At 33.5% G+C, this 21,174-nt stretch overlaps 1 protein-coding gene across 1 annotated transcript; it reads left to right on the forward strand.

Moving 5' to 3' along the window:
• Positions 1-2,237: 2,237 nt before the first annotated feature.
• Positions 2,238-14,991, forward strand: LOC132706445 (insulinoma-associated protein 1b-like). Its single transcript, XM_060677793.1, has 5 exons — positions 2,238-2,372; positions 5,477-5,699; positions 7,022-7,296; positions 11,157-11,355; positions 12,733-14,991. Exons 1-5 carry the CDS (start codon positions 2,320-2,322, stop codon positions 12,775-12,777), a joined length of 795 nt encoding a protein of 264 aa, XP_060533776.1. The 5' UTR covers positions 2,238-2,319; the 3' UTR covers positions 12,778-14,991.
• Positions 14,992-21,174: the final 6,183 nt, after the last annotated feature.

The following is a 21,174-nucleotide window of genomic DNA, read 5'->3' on the forward strand; positions in this document are numbered from 1 at the left end:
ACTTGGACACAATCATGTATGTAAAATAACTGCCAAATACAATAAAACAAATCAAATACTTGTAATTTTCGTCAACGCATGTACGTACGACTACTAGAACTCAACTTTCAACAATTGCTAAAGATGTTTGCTTGAAGGTTCACGATCTTTTGGTGTTTCTAGTATAAAATTTGTAGAGTACGCTGAGATCTGCAGATATCTGCAGATTGTCTCACCGGTTCATCATTCCTGAACATAATCTACCGCCAAATTTTGAGGCAATGAGATATTAGACTTTTGTTGTAAGGTTAAACAAGCTATTCTTGTTGTCAACCCAATTAACCAAACTAACCAGAATCAAAAACCCTTAACACATATAAAGACTTCATTTAATATTTCGGAAATAAAAGGATAACTTTCATTCAATACATAATATAAAATTGCAAAGATGCAGTATACGAGAAAAGGCTATACCTAAAATAGATTAGCTTTGGCCAAGACCACATACTTATCTTTGTCAATGTCGTTCATCATTCAGGTATAATATCACTGCTACTTGCTACAGTGCTACTTGTATCTCGAAAATTCACAGGTTCCTTTCTTTATTATAAAGAAAGCCATTGTTCTGTAAATAGTACCCCAAGCAGGTTCGATGTGTACGTGTGTGTATGCGTCCCTTCGAATCCTTAAAGAAACGCTTTCAAAAGGAAACGAGAGGGGATCGACGACGATATGGTGAAAGGGAAACTATTAAATGGAGAAGAACTTTGACCTCCGGGATAGGGCTGCCGTATTAACCTTCGTTCCAATTATACGCCGCGTTGGCAATTTTACACCTGTTGCCAGTGGCTATATATATGCAATAGATATATTCAAGGTCGTTTACACTGAAAAATTCAATATGTCTTAGTAAGTTAGAATCATATGAGATACTTTTTTATTATTAATTCTAGGAAAATAACTTATTGTTCAGAAATAGTTTTGCCTGTTTTAAAATCTAAATTCTTGTCAGACATCAGTTTTTCTCCAGTAGTATACGAAACATATGAAATATACTGAACAGTACCCTTAAATTTGACAATATGGAAAAACGTTATTAAAAAAAGTTGATCAGAACCAAAAACTACGCTCAAATAAGCAATTGCATTTATTTACATTAAAAAAATCCATTTTTAAATGTACTTCTGCATACAATAACAAAGCAATTTGTTCTGTTGTTAGTTGTAATTTAGGATGAATAGGATAGAACTTTACCCGTAAATATGAGAGCGTTATTACGTAGAATTCAGACAGTAATCAAAATTAATTGGTAAATATATTCTAGCGAAACTTATACAAAGGCATTTTTTTTTATTTAGATCAAAAGCATTTAATGTCGGCCAGCGGAAAATTAAATTTAAGTCAGGCTAGAGAGTTAGATTATCTGTATCAGATTTAATGACTTTAAAAGGTTTGAAATAAATCGAATGTAACCGGAGGTACCCTGAGGTACAGATGAAAGAATGTCAATGTCTCGTGATATTAGGCCGTTGATTCTTATTATTTGTCTTCAATGCCAAAATGGAACTAGATAGCCAATTTAGAAACTTTCTACAAAAACCAGGTACTATCCAACTAAAAATTATTTTCAAAAGCACCCAACAGTGCCTCTTGATAAGTTAGAAGATTTGTAGAAAAGTGTACATCTGTACATCTGTCCCTGAACTCCCATGATAACGGTTGTAATTTGGGTATAACAGTGTCTTTCGAAGATTGCGCAAAAACATGACAGTCAAGGAGATTAAATAAAAAAACGCAGTGGTTTTGTTAAAAGAAATATAGAATATTGACATCGAATTTAATACTTTTCAAGTCAACTATTTGTGATGCTTCGCAAGAGTATAGGGTTGAATTTTAGGCCGACCGAAACTGACAAAAAGATAGCGAATAGGTTTACTATAGTCGAGAACAATGTTTTGTAAATCTATTAAAACATAGCATATTCAAATGGTGCCGGCAAATGCGTAAAGATCCTGACGCAACGTCAAAATACACGCCTCGGCGTGCCGCCCCCGAAAATCTTTCGCTAAATTGTTCCATTCCTCCTCGACAAAATCCGTTACACCGACGGACGCTCCAAATAGCGCACTAAAGCTCGTATTCAGGCGATGCCAATGAACAAAGCTCGCAAAAGCTCCGCCAATCGCGGCGTTTTGTCTCGCCCCACCTAGCGCAAGACAGTTGGAGAGTTTAGGCGGGGTATGCGTCACCATTGGGAGTTTAAAACCTCAGAACTTCCGTAAAGCGCGGTGCAGTGAAATGTGAGTTGTAAGCGCAATCGGTCGTGATACCCGGTGAGGTATGCCTCGTGTGCAGTATCCTCACCACCATGAGATGGATTTCGCGTCCTACAGGTACAGTGACAGTCTATAACATGTTGGCGTTATTGCTAAAACAATAAAATTTATTCTCGTAATAACCCGAGGCAATTATATATCATATTTTTCGAGAAAACATGAACTTTTCTACTTATCCACCCATTCGTGCTCCTATAAAATTAATGACAGCGCCTTCAAAAAATTTTCAAAATTTAAAACAATTGCTTCAACTATGGCTTTAGATTTAGGGATCTAGCTATTTGTGTATATAAGTGATACATTGCCACTCTGAGCGAGAAGTTTAGCTCGGCAAGTGGCAAATGCAGCTTTACGCTTTTTTCTGGAAGCGCAAATTTTTACTTTTCGCTCGGTTGTGAAAAAAAAAAAAACGTATAACAGAATATAATCATAGGGATTACGATCCTATTATTGTGAATTTGTTGCATTCAAATACTCTAAGTATAATCGATTGTAGTTTTGTTCTTTTAAAATTGAATTTTAGAATTAATCATAGGACCCGGTCTGAAGATTGATTTTACGTTCCATTAACTAACTATGACTTGAACAGTCCATTGGTTCGTTTGCAAAGGGTATTACCCAGACCCACGATTTAGAAGTTACTGTCAAAAATTTTTAAAATATTTTAGTTCTTGTAAGCATCAATAATTATTTTCTAATTGACTTTCTTTGTAAAATGTAAAATTTTCCTATTTGTTGTACGGTGTTTCCTATTTTTGTTGGTTTCACAGCGTATCTCCCTTATTCTTAATTTAATAATTTATTACATGAAAGGTGACCTATGCAATTCGGTTATGGGTAAACTTATCGAAAAAGTGAAAACTGTTCTGGGTAGGGTTGTTTATACTATATAATACAAGGAAAAATTTGGTTAGAAAAATAGCCTTATGGTTATTATTAAAAATTATAAACATAAAAATATTACACTATTTACAAATCTTTTATTGGAAGTTTCTTTGAAAAATAAAAATATATAGTCACAAAATACATTTTTTTATTTTTACCTATTTTTCATATTATTTTCATACTTGGACAGGTTATAAACAATATTTAATTTAATTAAATTGATTGTTTAATTAAGTATGTTTGAGACATAGTCTATTTGATTGGAAGACCCGACTCGACGGTCTTGAAATAACGTAAGACATATGCATAACTATTCTGATTTAAATAATAATTAGACAATGATAATTTAGTTGTAAAGCCTGTAACGCCTAAGTCAATATTGATGGTACAACATTAAAGTTTGTAGTATTGTAGTATTATAAAGAAAAAGATACTTGTCATTTTCGTGCTTTAACCTGAGGCGCAAAGATACTTTGACGGTACATATATCTCACAAAATTAAGGATATGGTTGAACAAATATAATAAAAGGTTATTTGTTTTTCACAAAATGATCGACAATCAAAAATATGTTTCAAATACCTTCAGGAACAAAATGAAAACCAACTCTAACATACACACTGTAATTATGCCAAACAGGGAAAGTTTAGAGATCCTGGTCCAGATAAAAAGTATTGAAGTAGTAAACTTAAAGTCATAATGAAACATAGTTAACAAATGGATGATTTCAGGGCGATAAATTTTAATTATCAGTACAGATTTGTAATAAATGAAATGAATTAAAGTCCGATCGGAAGGAAGGCGGAAAGTGTGGCAAAAAATGCAAAGTATATCAAAGTTATATTTTTTAAATTGAAAGCCCTATATATTATTTCATGAAAAGAAAGGTCCTTTGACGTTGATTTCAAATATATATGTCGTAATTATTTTTTACATTTAAGTCAGAGTTAGCCAAAAATAAAATCGTCATTTAGTTGGTCACGCCAACGTCAAGTCTTTTGTTTAGTTATGACAGTTGTGGAAAGTCTTCAATATTATTGTTTAAAAGGAGATAAAAATAAAAACAATAAAATTTTAAAATACCAGCACTAATTTATTGATTAGGAATATTGCGCCAAATGTTGAAATTTTCTTCCAATTTCCCGAATACACAGTTGATACCCTCTTTTTAACTTTTTAACTTGTTAACTTCTAAGTTCTTTAATGTGATCTATATTGTCATGTCGCATAAGAAAAAGAACTGTTTTTTCAATACCCCACAACACCATCATATTGTGCTCTGTCGCCCAATACATGTTGGATATGTATTATTTAAATATCCTGTCGGCGCCATTCGGCAGCTATATAATTTTCGCTAATTAATTGATTGTGATATTTTGTAAAACATTTTCTTCTCCTAAAATTTTTAAATAAATTTCTCTAGTCTATCGGTCTATATGTCTATACTCTATATTTGGTTATGTTTTAAATCACATCAAACTCTTAATGATCGACATCTACAACGTTCAACTTCCAAATATTTTTTATCATTTTCTATCAACTAAAGTTTTTTCTATTGGGCATCTCCGCTGTGGTGAAAGTCGATTCGTGAGTTCATAAAATTTTATGAAAAAACCATGGATGATTGTCCAACATTTGCAACATATATCTATAAAATGCTAATCCCTCAGTCTAATTTTCAACAGTCAAACGCTGAACTTTGGTGAATTTAAAAAGTTGAACTTTATTTTTTAAGTATTCTACATTTTTTTGTATTTCAGTATGTAAAATACCTAATTACACACCGATCTAGCGTGCGGGAAGCGTCACTTTACCACGTCAATTTCGTTTCCCACGAAGCCGAGCCACTTCGGACATTTCCTGGATTTCACCACACGATTTTGGGAGCAATCGGATGTTGTCGGAGATATTTCCCATTCCCTGAGATTTGACGTTTGTCAGTTCTGAGGGTCATGTCAGCGAATATATTTGTGTTGTTTTGCGAAAACCCGCGCGCTAGATCGGTGTATAATTTGGTATTTTATAGAAGGGAGTAGGAAAAAGTATATTTAATTTTTCACCAGGATTTAAAACGTCAGTTGAAATGTATAAATTGATTCGGATGGTATGCGTCTATCTTCCCTGTGTATTTCCATATATTAGCGTCTGGCCGTATTTGCATTTTTATCATTTTTTATATAAATGACAACATTTAGAATTTATATTTATAATGGATCACTAAATTCCTACAGCTAGACATAATAACAAATTAATTAACGGTGTACATATTTTATCTAGAAATCTCCATTTCTACCCCAAGTCGACCGTACTAGAAAGACTGGGCATAGAACCTCAACTCTTGCATTTCCAGCAATATATACGTTATTCGGAACCGCTGGATCTTCCTGCGGCTCCGTTGGATTTGAGCCTGAAAAGCACGCAAGTTCCTATCACACCCCCAAGTACACCTTCGCCAAAGACTAAGAGTCCGACGCCGGAAGTACCAAGTAAGAAATCAAAGGTAAATTTTCATTAACCATTTGAACTCGAAATTTTCTAAAACAAAAAAAAAAACGGAATTATTAATGCATTTCCGCACTTATTCGCATTGTGGCTTTGTATAGATATGCCCAGCAATTCTTCCTGAGCTGAGTTTGATATTGATAATTATTACGCTTCAATGTTTTGTTGCTTAAGATAGCGAAATGTAGTGAACTGTTGTTATGTACAGTGTGTTTTGTGACCTACGGCTACTTCTTCATGAAATGAAAGGTGGCAGCAGCAGGAATCGCATAGTTATCTCGGATTTTGAGATACAGAGTGATTTTGGAAATTATCCATTTTTAGAAACCCTTCTTAGGTCGGTTATACGTAAACTTTTCGAAAAGCTAAAAACTATCCTGCATAAACTTCTTTACTTGGGTTCTAGTGGAGTAGTTGGTTTTCTTCTGAAACTCACAATATTTGATATATAAAGCTGTTGCTTTTTCTTAATTTTGCATTTTCATCAATAGCACACACATTTTTACAATCCTACTATACGTTCGGTTAGCTCATCTCGAACATTATCATTAGAGAATAACAGAGCAACAGATTTGGATGCATTCATTTGAATCATACGTACAATACTAAAGACAATTCACGAAATTAAAACTAAATATGCTGTATAAACTGCTGTCGAAACAACAAAATTACGCCAAAGAGGATTCCGTCCGTCCCGGAATCGTTTTCCTTTATTACCTACGTAAAAAGTATTTTTGATCGTCTCGAACCTGTTTTCGTGTGGCTCTAAAGTTCGCAGACGATGTCGGTTATATTTTCTTCCTAAAAGTTAAAGTTATCGTCAAAAATAAACTCATCGTGTTTTATTTTACTAAATTAAAGACAAATATTAACAAGAAAGCAACTTAGGTGTCTTCAAAAGCCAGAAGTGGGGCCTCAACAGCATGCTCGACCGAACGAGTCATGTAAACCTCCCTTTAAGAGATGACTTTGTCGGTATTCTTATTCTCGAACTTGATATTCACATTTTTAGAGAGAGACACTGGTTTATATTAAATGGTGAAACAATTATTTCCTAATACCCTCAAGTGTGGTCATTGTCTAGACTGTAGACTAACCCAATGAAAACAAAAATATTAATCTACAGCCTACTGAAATAAAGAACCAAGAGACGCTTAAGAATTTTCAAATGAACCTAAATCAGTTTCTAATAAACGGCTGTTTTTATAATCTTGTGGCGAGAATGAACGTAATTCTAACTATAATTTTAGCCTATATTGTAAAGCAAATTAGCAAGAGAACGCAAAAATGGAGCGATCCTAACAAGGCGTGTTGTTCCAGTTGAGTTCATTAAGCCCGAAAAAAAACAAGGCTATCCGTAAGCTCAATTTTGACGAAGACAACAGCTCACCAGTGTCCGGTACCATAATTCGAGAACTGCGCCCCGATGAAAATTTAGTCGTAAGGAAAGGCGACATCGACCCAGCGTTCAACGTGGTCGAAATAACCGAAGAAGCCAAAGCAGAATTAGCCAAGATCGAAAACCACATCGGCGATTACGTCTGCAGGCTGTGCAAAGAACTCTACGAGGACGCTTTCGGATTAGCCCAGCACAGGTATTTCATTTCACATCGTACAGCGTACCAAATCTTGCAAATTTAATCAAACGTTGGTGCTGAATTCCTATAGCAGTTTTTTTAAATTGAAAGTTTAATAGTACATATCTAAAATTATCTCACAGGAAGAGGAGGGCCTCGAAATGTCTAAAATCGTGATGTTTTTTGTTTTGTAATGTTATAAAACTTGATGCTCTCTCAGATATGGAACCACTAAAGGGAGTTTAGAAACATAAGTTATCAGAAGGGCGACCTCGTATGCCTGTCATCTTCCGAAGATGCTTTTTCCTTTAATAATACAAGGTATATTTTGGTATGATTTTTTGGGGGAAACCTGCATAATTAAAACAAAATTAAGCCAGTTGCCACATATGGTTTCGAATGTCCCATCTTCTTGAAATGTTTCCACTGACCAAATCATTTTTGTTCTTAATGAAAAAGCGAAAATGTTCCAACAATGTATTTTTTATAAGGTAGGACAAGTTTTCCTCTAATAAAAGCGATCTACAACTCTCGTAACATGTCATTTGTTTTGCTTATGAAAAATACGTCATTTATATTATTTATTATTATTCTTATATATTTACGGTATCGACATTTACAATTTCTATAATTGATCAGCCACCTAATTCTTCAAATCTATCTCCTTTTTTGTTGAGTTTATACAATCTTAGTTGTCTATACTGCGGTCCTTGATAATTTATAGTAAGTGATGCATTTCTTTGTGTTGGTTCATAAATCTTAACTGAGAATAGTTTGCTGGTTTGATTGTGTTTTTCGGCTTATCTTATGCTAGCCTTTGATGAACGATCTGCTGAAAAAATTGATTGTCTTCATAGATATACTCAAAGGGACTAGTCGCCTAATACACCAAGCAATCTGCTAGGTGGATCAAATTATAACAGTTATGATGCAAGACTGTCTGAAAAAATCTGATATTTTCGGCAGATATTGATATTTTAAAACTACTGGGCCGTAGGTATAAAAAAGAAATAAGCAAAATTCGGTCGGCTTACATCGCTTTGATTCAAATATGGGACGTGGTTTCCTTTAAAATTCACAAGGCGTGTAAGTTTTTAAATCTCATAATTTTTTACTTTGTATCTCTGAAACAAAGTTTATTTGGAGGTTGTCCAAAAATCCATCCAAAGCATTTATTACCTATATAACTTTTGGTAACACCAAATAGAACACAATGCATATGGGTAATCATGTTAAAACTGGGAAATTTCAAGAGCTGTGTCATAATTATTGTGTTTGTTACGTGTTTTATATAGAAATGAGCAGTCGGTTCGATTAACTGTGTTCAATGCTACGGGGAAACGGAATTTTGTCGCACGTTTCACCTGTTATTTCACACACAAAATATTTTTCTGACCATCATAATAAATAGCTACAAGAAAAACTTGTCTCTAGGCTTTAAGGAACACAAAATGGGCCAAGGTGTTTGTAAGATGATCCGGTTATTAATTGGTAATTATTCAATGCAAAATTTCGGATATTTAACCCTGGTATCTTTTTTACGGAATGTTTTCTGAAACAGCCCAGTTTGCTAATAATTGTGAGGAAATTAATTCTGAATAAGCATTCATAACATAACATAATAATAACATAATTATAACATATCCATAGGATGTGCAGATTTTTAATTTCCGAGCATATCCATCATTGGGCATGATACAAAAGTATCTATTTTGGATTATAGCTAGTAAATATCGGCAAACTACTAAATACTGTACGTATGCAGAAGATATCTTTTTGACATCAGGAACCTACAATGACGCTACATAAAATATCTTAGGTTTTGTGGGTAGTTTTGTATCTTCCCGTCTCAAGATGGTCGAACAATACATCATTTTAAGCCTCACCTAAGTGACCACGTCAGATTTTTTTGAGACTGTAAAATAGCAACTGAATTAATTTATTACTGATTTATTAACTTCCTCAACAACAACAATCTCGAATGTAATTTTCGGGCGTTTCCTGATCGCATTAGGGAAAGTAACGAACTGATCCACTGTAATGTTTGTAAATCCGAATCCATGTTCAACTCTAACTTCAGTCACATACGTTTCACGGTATTGCAAGCGCCGTGCGCCATCACACGCGCACAATGTGAGAACCACGTGTTGATTGAACGTTGCGTGTTGTTCCAACGTTTTACGTTAACGTATAATTACGCGGCGCGTTCAAACGGCTTAACAAGAAGTACGTATTCATTATGTTCATTGTTTAGGGCGTACGAGAACTAACCCGTGTCGATCGATGAGTATCGATAAAATAGTTTTCGATGTCGCACTGTGAGTCGGAAACTCCTTAAAATAGTGAATTATTAAAAAATATAAAAGTTCAAGTAGGTTATGGAGCATCTCGAAACAATCGAATCATATTGATGCGTTCCCATGGTGACGTACAAAGTATTTATTGTTGTTAGCATATGTCCATATTTAGTTTTTTTTAAATGAGGCCAATCATTATTTCTTTCAATATGGACACAGATTATGTAACGAAAGTATATTATACGTGGGTTGATATCGAAGTCCTTAGAAAAAAGTAGAAAAAACTGTTTTTGTACATTATCTGTTTACTTTTCAACTTTCCTTTTAACCCTATACGTTTGTCTAAGCGTTTGAGCGATTACTTCCTACTAATACGTAAACCTTTGTCCACTAAGGAAACAAGAAATAGTCACTGGTGGCCAAATGTAGTGAATGCGGTGGATGTTTTAATAATTGGAAACTTAATTTCATGGCTTTCGCAGCTGCAACAGGATCTTTTTTTTTCAGATTAGGACGTTTTTCTTTTTTTTTGCGCAGCTTTGACAATAATGGCGCATACTACCCCGATGTTATCGTTGTTCCCTTTACTAAGTGGTTTAATGTCTTCGCTTTCTAAAATCCACTGTTTTGTCATATGTTGGCTCAGAAACTCATCAAGATTCGACCACATGATTGCAAACGCGGCACCCATCTTGCTAAGATATTTTTCACACCCAATTTTTAGTGAGTAGACACTTTTTCACTGATTCGCCTAATTCTAAACACAAACTTAGAAGCAGACGTGTCATGAACTTTGTCCAACTCAGCTTGATTTATTTTTTCATTTCATTTTATCAGTTTTTGTAGACAAACTATGGAATGTATACAGCTGAAACTTTAACAGCTCACTAGTTAACATAACAATGTTTAGCAGCTTCGCCTTTTAAAAACTTATAGTTTTATATGGAGTTTCCAGTCATAACTTATTTAAAACTTACCTAGCTGTCTCATAGAATTATCTGCTCTTCCAATAAAAACCAAGGCAATTTCGAAATACCCATAGTGTTATAATTTAGCAAGAAAGTATTTATAAAAAAAAAATTCTGCTATAAAACTAAAAGAAACCGGAAAATATGCAATTCATATCCCCACTTTTTAGTTGTTTATTTATTTGTTCTTTTAAGAAGTGTGCTTAGTTTTTATAAATACCTGGACAAAGTTTAGTATTCAACTAAACGGGCCTTTAAAAATTGTACAAACGACAGAAGTTGGGAAAACAGCCCAGTATTGACACGGTGGTTTCAAATTAGTCCATAGCGGCATATTTATTAGGTGCTGTAATATTGAAATGGGTTTTATGGAGTAAGCCATAAAACCCTGACAGTAAAAGTGTTATAATAAAGTTTATAAGAACGCTATAAAACCATTTTAAAAAACCTGAAATAAGCAACACCAACAGTTTTATAAAGTATCGGAAACATTTTGAATGCAATATTATAAAACTGAAAGTGCTTTGGTATTTATTGGACAAAACTCATTAAGAGTTTTCTTATAAAACTATAAAAACTGTTATAAAACTGTTATCAAATCGCGATGGTTCAGGTGTTCCCGCATTGTCCACGTGGAGTATCGTTGCCCCGAATGCGACAAGGTGTTTAATTGCCCCGCAAATTTGGCATCGCACCGGCGATGGCATAAACCGAGGGTTAGCAAAGAAAACAAACAGGACGACGGATCAGTTAGCGAATCAGAGTCCGGCGAGCAGTTTCCCTGCAACGATTGCGGCAAAAGATTTCGCAGGGTGAGTTTCTAAGCTATTCGAAAATATTAAAACATTTAGAACTAACCATTTACATATTTTGCAATACCTAGATAATTTTGAAAACACCGTGTATGCTATAACTTAAAATATAGGTAATTATTTCCATCTTTGCAATATTATGTGAAAATAAAATACCTCAATTTTACATGTAAAGTTCCAGAATTTTTCACAGAATCCAAGAATGTAATAATAAACCTTGTATTTTATTTGTATAAACCAAGAAATAACTCACTTTAATTAGTTTCTTAGCAGTGCTCATTTAACTTCTTTTATTATAATGATACCGTTATGAGAATATCTAAAAGTGTGAAAAAATCCAACCACAATTCTATTTAAAAAGTAATCATTTTCTTCCTATTTCACTGGTTATTATTTGCGCTTGACTTGTCTAAAATAATACTAATACTACTTCTACTACTACTAACTCTGTTATTTGAATTTTAATTCCGTATTGAAAAAGTTTTTATACGAAAACATTCCTTATCAAACACTGCAAAATGCTAATCAAAACTAATTTTTTACTTAATCAAACTACGTATATTTGGTCTACTGAGTGGTTCCGTTTCTTTGTCACCGCGCAAAGGATACGAATAAAAAATATCGACGGTATTAATCAATTAAACATAACGCATTCGTATCAATTATTTATATCTATTGAACATTCATTCCTTTACTATTAAATATTGGAAGCAGGTGACACACATTCTAAGAAAAACGTATAAGTTATTTATAAGAAGTCTCGTATGACCTAAAAATTTACCTATTTGTAGGGCAGATCAAATCGATTAAAAACGTAGATGTTGGTAAAAGACGCCGAATCTTGCAGATTATTTTTTATGTTGACTTTTTATCAGCATATACCGATGTTTGTGTGGACGCAGTTCACACCTTAACCCAATAGAGAATTTGTATAATCACAAGCGTAGGGAGCTTAGAGGGAAATCTAAACTTCTGTTTCAAAGTATGAGTCGTCTGATAATAAGTACGTTTGACATTCAATTCCGTATTGCATTTAATAAGTGAGATTAAGAAGTGAAGAAAAATACAAAATGTTGATAAAAGATGAGGCTATGCATCGACTTTTACACTCATATTGATCTAAATTGCCAAAGAATGTAAAAACATTGAGTACGAAACTGGGCTTTCTCTAAAAACTCTTTAAATGTCTAAAACGCAAATTTAAATAAAACATTTTTACAATTTACGAGTCAACAGTTTGCGAGAATATTAATTTTCAAATTGACCCAAATTTTAGTGGTGCATAATTTTGAATCGTAACCATCTGCATCAACTAAAATTAGTTAACAATGTATTCATATTTATGCTCTTATTTATGTTGATATCCTTGGTTTCTAGATAGCCTATCTTCGGAAACATCAGGCTATACATCAAGTCGACTGACAAAGGCTTGTCCCAGTCCGGCCTATACCGAGACTGCCCCCTTCATTGTGGAGACCGCCACCATTGCCCCCCGTTGGTGGGGATGCTGTTGCTCCCGAAAGGTTCTTTCCTGGTATGAATTGGTTGGATTTTTCAAATTGTAAATAATATTGTAAAATAATTTCTCCGTACTGTACAGTTTTCATAATTAGGCACAAAAAATGCTTTCGTTAGATATAATTTAAGAAGAGTATTTTAAAATACTCATGGTTAGCGTTTTGCGTATATCATTAATGTTTGAAGCCAAAGATTTTATAAACATGAGTTACTCAATTCTATATTAAAAAAGTGTAAAATAAGTAAGACCAAAAGATGTGATATTTCACGGTAGAACAGGGTCTATTTAGTTAGTTATTTTGACTGAATCTGAGCTTCTGGTCATTTTTCAAGCATTGCTATTACTTGCAGTTACAATTTTTCTAATACGGATGTCGGATAGCTGTTCTAAAAATCAGAATACAAAATTTATGTTAAATGTTCGCATCTATTCGTAAAGCACTAGATTCTTTTATCCATTTGTCTTTGCTTAATATCTGAGTAGGGTGCTTGGATGGTGTTCTTCAAAATAGTTTCCATAATTTCCAAAATATTGTGGCTGATTACACAACTACCGTAATTAATAATTCCATAAATAACTTATGCTTACAATATTATTATTCAATTATAAAATATCCCGCGTGTATCAAGCAATGTCGATATTCATCTTTCTTGAACGAAGGGGCTCTTGAGTTTTCAGAAAGTTATTGAGATCCTAATTTTTTTTAGCGCTAACCAAATTTTGTAGCTCCATTAACAATTCAATTAATATATAATTATAACATATAATTTTTGCATTCCATAGAAAAATAGAATAACTGCAGTGGTTGGTACCGGATAACCTGCAACAATAGACTGTTTACAATCAAGTTTGAAGAAATATTTATTTTCTAATTTTGTTTTTTTTTTACGTAAAATAATTGAATGCCATGAAATCCGCAATACAATTTAATTTTGAACCCTCTCTTTTCCATTTAATTTGAATGGCATTAGTCTTGATCGACGTCATAAAAATGTTAACTATTTTTATCATATTCCCAAAGGTTTATATCTCGGTAAGTATTATTGCGTAGCATGTCCAAATCAAAATTAACGGCTTAAGGTTTTATTATAACGTATATAGCATGACTGTAAACCCAACTAACATTTTTCGCAGCTCAAAATTTTATTATATAACAACGGATATTTTATAAGAAACCCCAGCTTTCAGAACAGTCTTTATAGTTTTATGAGAAATCCATTGGTATTATTGGTAAGATGTCCGATAAATATCAAGTTTCTGTCGCTTTATCTATAAAGACTTTAGTGTTGGTTACTTTGGTACTTTTAAAAACATTATAGCAAAAAAATGCGCTTCAGCTCTAATTAACCCACATAGTCAGCTTCCGCTTTTATCAGTTTCTCTTTTGCCTATGAGACAAATGGAAGTACATTATTTTACAGATAAAGTTTTAACGTACAAATATCTTCTTGTTTTCCTCCAAAGGACTATTCGTTTCCAACGTTGGCAATTACCCTTGCTATAATGAACCTTTTTACTCTGAATAATTCAGTGGTTGTTTTACAAAACCATGTTCTTAAGTTCTTCCACCATGATATCCTACGCCTCCCGGGTCTCTCTTGTAACAGGTTTTTTCCTGGAGAATATCTTAAATGAGACGTATTTCTTTTCGTTTCGCATTATATATTATATATTCAATGTCAATGACTCTACTCAGTAGAAGAGTGTGTAGAGAGTGCTTGTTAAATATCGTTTCCAAATAAGTGAATTTGGACACTCTTTCTGTTAGATTCTCTATGGTAAACAACTGAAATTTCTGATGTTCTGTTGACTTATTATCATGAACTTGGTTTTACTGTTGTCATTTTTAGACCAAATTGTTCATTGGCATCGTAAACGTAAAACTTCATCATATAGAAAATATTTTTAAAAATGAAGTATACTATAATAAGTTTAGTTACGTAGCCGTATCGTGTTTTTTCCTTCTTGGTTCAAGCTTCCCAATTCTCTTCTTCCATCAACTCACCAATTTGGATTGGATTAATTTATCCGCAACCATCAAACCATTAATCAACAGGACACATACCAAGTTAACAAAAGCCTAATAAAACAATATAGTGTTCGTACCTTCTACAATCCTTCGCCATCCGCGTCTAGAAATCCCAACTTTTTTCCGTCATTTAAGGTATTGTACTGATTCCCCGGTGGATTCTACGTGGACTCTGCCGACGGAAATTCCGCCATTGTTCCGCCATGTGTGGGATAGGACTAAGAGAAGTATTGCTATAAAACACCTAGACCAAATTTAGAAAAGTTTCCAAGGTATTTAATTGTACTTGGAAGTTCATATACATATAAGTTTTTAACAAGCGAACTTTGTTATTTTCTTAGTTTTAAGAATTGTAAAAGAGTAAAATATAAAATTATTCGATATATTTTTTTGAGCCAATTAAAATCAAGTCGTCTAATTTTTTGAGTTGTTATTGTAATATTTTTTAAGTCATTTTAATTTTAGAAATAAAGTATTGTAAATAAATGATATAGGAAAACGTGAAGCAAAAAGGAGCATTTTTGCTTATACATAAACTGTACGTAGGTTTCAGTAACTAGTAACTTAAATGTGTTCCTTGGCGTTATAAAATTTATTTAAAGCTAACGGCAACCTCTTAGTAACAAATAAATAAATAAAGTTTTTGTTCACCGTTACCTTTATAAGATTCTCCATTTAAAAGTAAAAAAAACGTTTCTCGATGAATTGATAGGTTCTCAGGTTTTATAAAATACGTAAAGAAATCGTAATGGTAACCATTATAAAATAAAAAATGTTAGCTGCTGATTCAAAAAATAAAAGGGATGGACTTGCTTTATACACGCACTCTAAAACAGCATTAAGTGGCAGCTGATACTGGCTTCACATAATGTTATACGTAGTAAACGTTTTAAATATTAATTATAAAATATTAGTATTATTACTAGTCAGTGTTAGTAGTTAATTTGTATATTTTCTAGTCACCCCGAATCTTTCTAGTCATCGTCATACGCAACATTCCAAAGTAGGTATACATCGTAGAATTATTTGTTGTACATTTTGTAGTATATTGAAACTCTAATCAGTAATTCACACTAAGGATCTCAATTATTGGTTTAGTCCTATTTATCTAGTCATATAGTAATAAACTCTAGTCTGAACCAAATTCGCTGCACATTCTAGTCATTTTTGAAAATGGTAATACCATTGAGTGATATTTTACCGGTCTAGTCGTATCTTCTATTTCGCATTATTAGTGGACTTTAGTTGCTTGTTACATGCTATACAGGGTTTCTCACGCTCGATAGAACATTAGACGTTTTAAGAAAACGGGAGGTAAGGATTTGCTGAAAATTGGGTCACTTGTTTTTTACTCTGATCTACCGATCTAAAGTATCGCAATGTAGCCGCTTCTATTGAAAAGTAGCGACTAATTTGAATTTTTAAATAGGATACCTTGTATTTTGTATATTTTATTTCTGAAATAGACAATTTAAATTGTGCAGTGCGCTAACATCTTGCGTACTAGATTCCTATAAAATAATGCGTTTTGCGACGTACAGTGTGTTTACCAAGTACCAAATTTTCAGCAAATTTCTAACTCCCCATTTCCCAAAACCCCAAATGCTTCATAGATCGTGAGACACCCTATATAGGTATTTTGGGAAGCAGGGGAACAGTGAGAAAAGCAATTGTACCAATATTTTTCAAAAATTTGTTTAAAAAAGAAACTAATTCCGATCAGAGTCACAGTTACTTTGCGAAATTGTTTTGTCCAACGTTTTTGTTCGGCGTTACTACACAGTTTTGGTTAGTTTGGGTAAAATATAATATTAAGGCGACTATAATTAGAAAATTTATTAACTTGGACGTACAGGCTGGCCCGTTTATTATGAGATGATACCTTCTCTCAGAACCTATTAAAAATTAAAAAAAAAACTTGTTCTTGGATTCGTTTATACTTTTCGAAAATTATACCACTATATATTCAAAATGTTTGTTTTTCGTGGATAAGTAACAACTTTGTTTTAAAAAATTATTTAATATTTACTGTTTAAAACAGTAAATATTCTATACCTTACAGTTTCGTGTCTTAAATTTGTTTTATTTATTATTTGTTAATTTGGTTAGAAAACCTGTTTATAAACTTTAAAACATTAAAATTTTTAATTTTTAATTTCTTGATCAACCTGCATTTATTTATTTTTAAAATATCCAAAACAGACCACTTATATCAGGCAATGGAGCACATAATAACTACTTCGCAAAAATCGATAGATCAATGGGTTAGACCTGCAAACTTCACTTCACTGGGACATCATATATAATAGAGAATGCGAATAAATTTTGTCTTAAACTTTTATTGAAATTTTTACAGGTATCATCCTGTAATAAACGGGCTGCGCCGTGCCAAAATCGAATCGGAACTGTGGCAATTATAATAAACGAATTGGTGGTTTAAACACACTTAAAGGAAATGAGCCTTTTATTTACGATTTTCTGGCAAGCAGTTTGCAGCCGGAATTATTAAGTTAATTTTTGAACTAAGTGCGGGCAGGGAAAAAAGTCTTGCAATACGCTCCAAGCGGCAACTTACCTTCACTATAAAGAGATCTGGTTTGGGAAAATATTTTATTTTAATACTTTAAAACAATTTAGCTAAAAATACATAAGTTTTTTACGATTTGTGATATTAATATAAAGGCGATTTTAGCTGGTAAAGCTAAAGGGAAACGATATTATAGAGAATATAATTCGCATTGTTTTCCGTGAGGTGTTTCTTAACATTTTGTAGCAAGGCACGTGCCAACGCATAGATTTCTGTGCTTCCGCTAAGCTATTAATTTTTTTTTGTTTATTTTTTATCAAAATTTATTTTACATTCAATGACGAGTGTACTTCTAGTCAAAAGTAAGACATTTATTTAAGAGATTATTTATTACATATATTAGTACTAGTGAATAGAATAAATAAGATAATTAAAAATAAAATTTGAATATGTAGATATTGTAATTAATCCGCAAATACGTTTTTCCTACTAATGCAGGATTAAATTACTTGTATAAAACGGTTTAAAGGTTGTTAGGATATGTAATTAGAATATCAGTCATATGTTTTAGTATGTAAAATAATATTAACTTTATTTCGGTTATTGTTTCGGTATAGAAATGACAAACAAACGAGTGACACTAATAGTGTTTGTAATATATGTATGTGCTGTACAATGTACAATGTTGTTTATATATATATATATATATATATATATATATATATATATATATATATATATATATATATATATATATATATATATATATATATATATATATATATATATATATATATATATATATATATATATTATAGGTAAGCAAACAAATATGAGACTGTACTTATATCTAACATTAAATAATCTCGAAACGATGTATGAAAAGCTGTATTTAAAGTGTTATGTATCTTTAAAATATATGTACAGAATTAAAACGTCAATAAACAAATTTCAATCAATTCCAACACTTTTTACTCTAGAGAAAACTATTATTACTTTTCTCGATATTTCGCCAAATGTCACACAGTTGCATAGAACTGCCAAACTGTTATATTTCATCGATTTAACCATTAAATTGTGGTTATTATTTAATACTGCCTGTGGCAAACAAGAGCAGACGTAGTACAAGACGCGCATGAAATCGAGGTGATAAACGACCCCGGCGTAAGCGTTTATTTATTTTAACATTGTCTCACTAAAAAAGAATTCTTACATATCATATCGCTATTGCTAAAAAGGGAAATATTTGTTGTTTTAGCAGTAATTTTCAATCAAATATTAGCAAAACATTTTGTTAAAGCATAATGTGTTAAATTTTTTATTTACCTAGATCGATGCAAAATTGGCGTTTTAGAGAAGGATGTAGAAACAATTCTGTGTATAGTGTAGCTATTAGAAATATGGTGCTATAAAAACAAAATTCAAATGGTCCATTCAACATGCGCGACATTTAAAATTTCGTTTTTAACCAATTACCTGTTGCAGTTGAAAGATCGTCAATAAATTTGGATACGGCAGCATTATCTCAAAATATGCCTAGATCTCGCTAGATGTTCTAGGAAAACAAGTTAAATGTGTGGAATTCGCGCGGATTATCTTCCTTGCTTTATGATTTACTTTCGGTATAGAGCGATGTTTGAAACTATTTGAACTGAATTGAAACTGAATTTGTGGAGCGTGCAGGCATACAATAATTGTATGGAGGCTAGCACGAGTCTGACTTCTCAGGTGAGTGACATAAAAGTGATGTTCATGCGCTCTCACTAATGCGAGATTGTTGTTAAATTTGTTAGGTGTTTTTTTAAAGTGCAGTCAAAAAGCTTAAGTGGTGGTTTTTAGTTTTGGTAGGAATGTGGATCAAAAAATATCACCGAAACTTGAAATTACGATTGAGAAATATATCCTTCTGCATGGTAAAGAGTTACCTTAAGTGTAAAGTACAAGGTAATAAACGCGCCATACGTAAACAGCAAGTTGTTATTCCTCAGACACAACTTCCAAGAGAGGTTGGCAATGTGCAGAGAGCACAAAAAATAGCCACAGTATTGAAAACTGCATAATAATTGCTTCATTTAGATGTAGTTTCATGGAAAATAAAAAATGTTTAGTTTAAGGTTCCTGTCCATCCTTATTGCAAAGGTTCCTGTTCTTTTGCTGCTTTGATAATCTTAAAAAAGTTTGATGATTTGTGACCTTTATTATATGAAATATATTCTTTCGAAAAAGTGTCTTTTTTATTCAAAATTCGTCCAATAATTCATTGAATTAAGAGTTCGCTATTGGAGGCCACATAAGTTAATGGAGGTTCCTTCGATACAGTTTCCACAGCACTGGGTGATATTTCCAGGGCACTATATTTCTCAAAAGCAAAAGTGTCGCTTTGCATCCGTTTATATTTACCTCAAATTTCGAACTGTTTTTGGATTTCACCGCGCACTGGCCGGATTTGCTGCATTTTATGCTTCAAAATTAGAACGTGAAAAATAATATAAATTAATTGCTACAAAACAAAACAAACATACTTCAAGGTGACACCTGTACCAGGTGGCCCCATCTATTTGTTCTCGTCTCGAACTAATTAGTCCTATTGTCTAATGATGGCGCAGCAGGTAAAACAACCAGATTTAAAAAAGTTTTAATAAATGCTGTACAAGTAAGTACAAGTACATTAATGCGATTCACAATAACTGTTAGGCTGGACTGCTAGGATCATTTGCCCATTGCCGACTTCCGTCGAGGATCTTCGCTTTTAGTAATAGACCAACACGTACAAAGAAGAAATATCAATATTTGCTCAACTAGCAAAAAACAATTTTGACCGATACCAAAAAAAACCGACATCCTCCGCTTCCACCCCGGACCAATCGGGCCCATCCGGCCTCCATACCGGCGTGAACGGGAAAAAACGATGGGTCGGCGACAATTATCACTTTAAAACATTCACTAAACACTCAAAACACTAAATCGATTTTTTGGGGATGATTACAAGGAATACAAGGGATTTTGTAGGGAGCGAAGTGAAGAAAGTCGGCGAACGTAAGTCCAGGGCCTTCCCCCAACGAGCTAGGTACCCCCCCTTCAGGGAGGGCTAGATGCTTGCGTGTGTTCCCCGGGATCGCCCTCACCTGCCTGGGGATCGTCTGCGCCTGGGCCTGACGCTGAAGAACACCGGCCCGCTTTGACCGAGGGGCCCGAGAACGCGTGCCCAAACCCCCCGCTCGACCGAGAGGGCTCCTGCGACTCCTCAAGGGTTTATTGGAGGTTCGAAGGGATGCTCCGGCTCTCCAGGCTAGAATTCAACAACCTGGTCCCCGACCTCCGCTTGCTGGTGAGAGCCCTCCACCCTGATGGTCTGTTTGCCCACCACCGAAGCGCTGGATATGCTCATGCTTCGTAGCGTAAATCTTCCGACCGAGCGGACCGCACCTCTGGATCTGGTTAGCCAGAGCTTCGCGCGGAGGGGTGAAACCTTCAGCCTGACAAATTGTCACATGCAATCCATCAAGAGCACAATAACGACCCTGGGGCTCCGTTTTACTAGATTGTCCTAAGGCTTTTCTACATTTTTTTTAAGTGGAGATCAAGGAGTTGGTGCCTAAAAGGGAATCATATACTTGAACCTGTTTACGTGATATACTATTTTATGATTGTGATTTATTCATTGATTTTTAAAGTTATGTTATTGAGTGGTGCTTATTAAAATATGGTTAGTAGTACTCTCCACCATTGTATGTAATATTTGAT

Source organism: Cylas formicarius, unplaced genomic scaffold, assembly GCF_029955315.1.
Source record: "Cylas formicarius isolate icCylForm1 unplaced genomic scaffold, icCylForm1.1 PGA_scaffold_10__41_contigs__length_53128322, whole genome shotgun sequence".
Classification (NCBI taxonomy): Eukaryota; Metazoa; Arthropoda; class Insecta; order Coleoptera; family Brentidae; genus Cylas; species Cylas formicarius.

Bases quoted from the DNA above. Each gene is read 5' to 3' on its own strand.
- LOC132706445 (XM_060677793.1), top strand. From the start codon at position 2,320: ATGCCTCGTGTGCAGTATCCTCACCACCATGAGATGGATTTCGCGTCC. The intron at 2,373-5,476 runs GTACAGTGACAG...TATTTTATCTAG, and splicing joins ATGGATTTCGCGTCCTACAG to AAATCTCCATTTCTACCCCA. The intron at 5,700-7,021 runs GTAAATTTTCAT...GTGTTGTTCCAG, and splicing joins TACCAAGTAAGAAATCAAAG to TTGAGTTCATTAAGCCCGAA.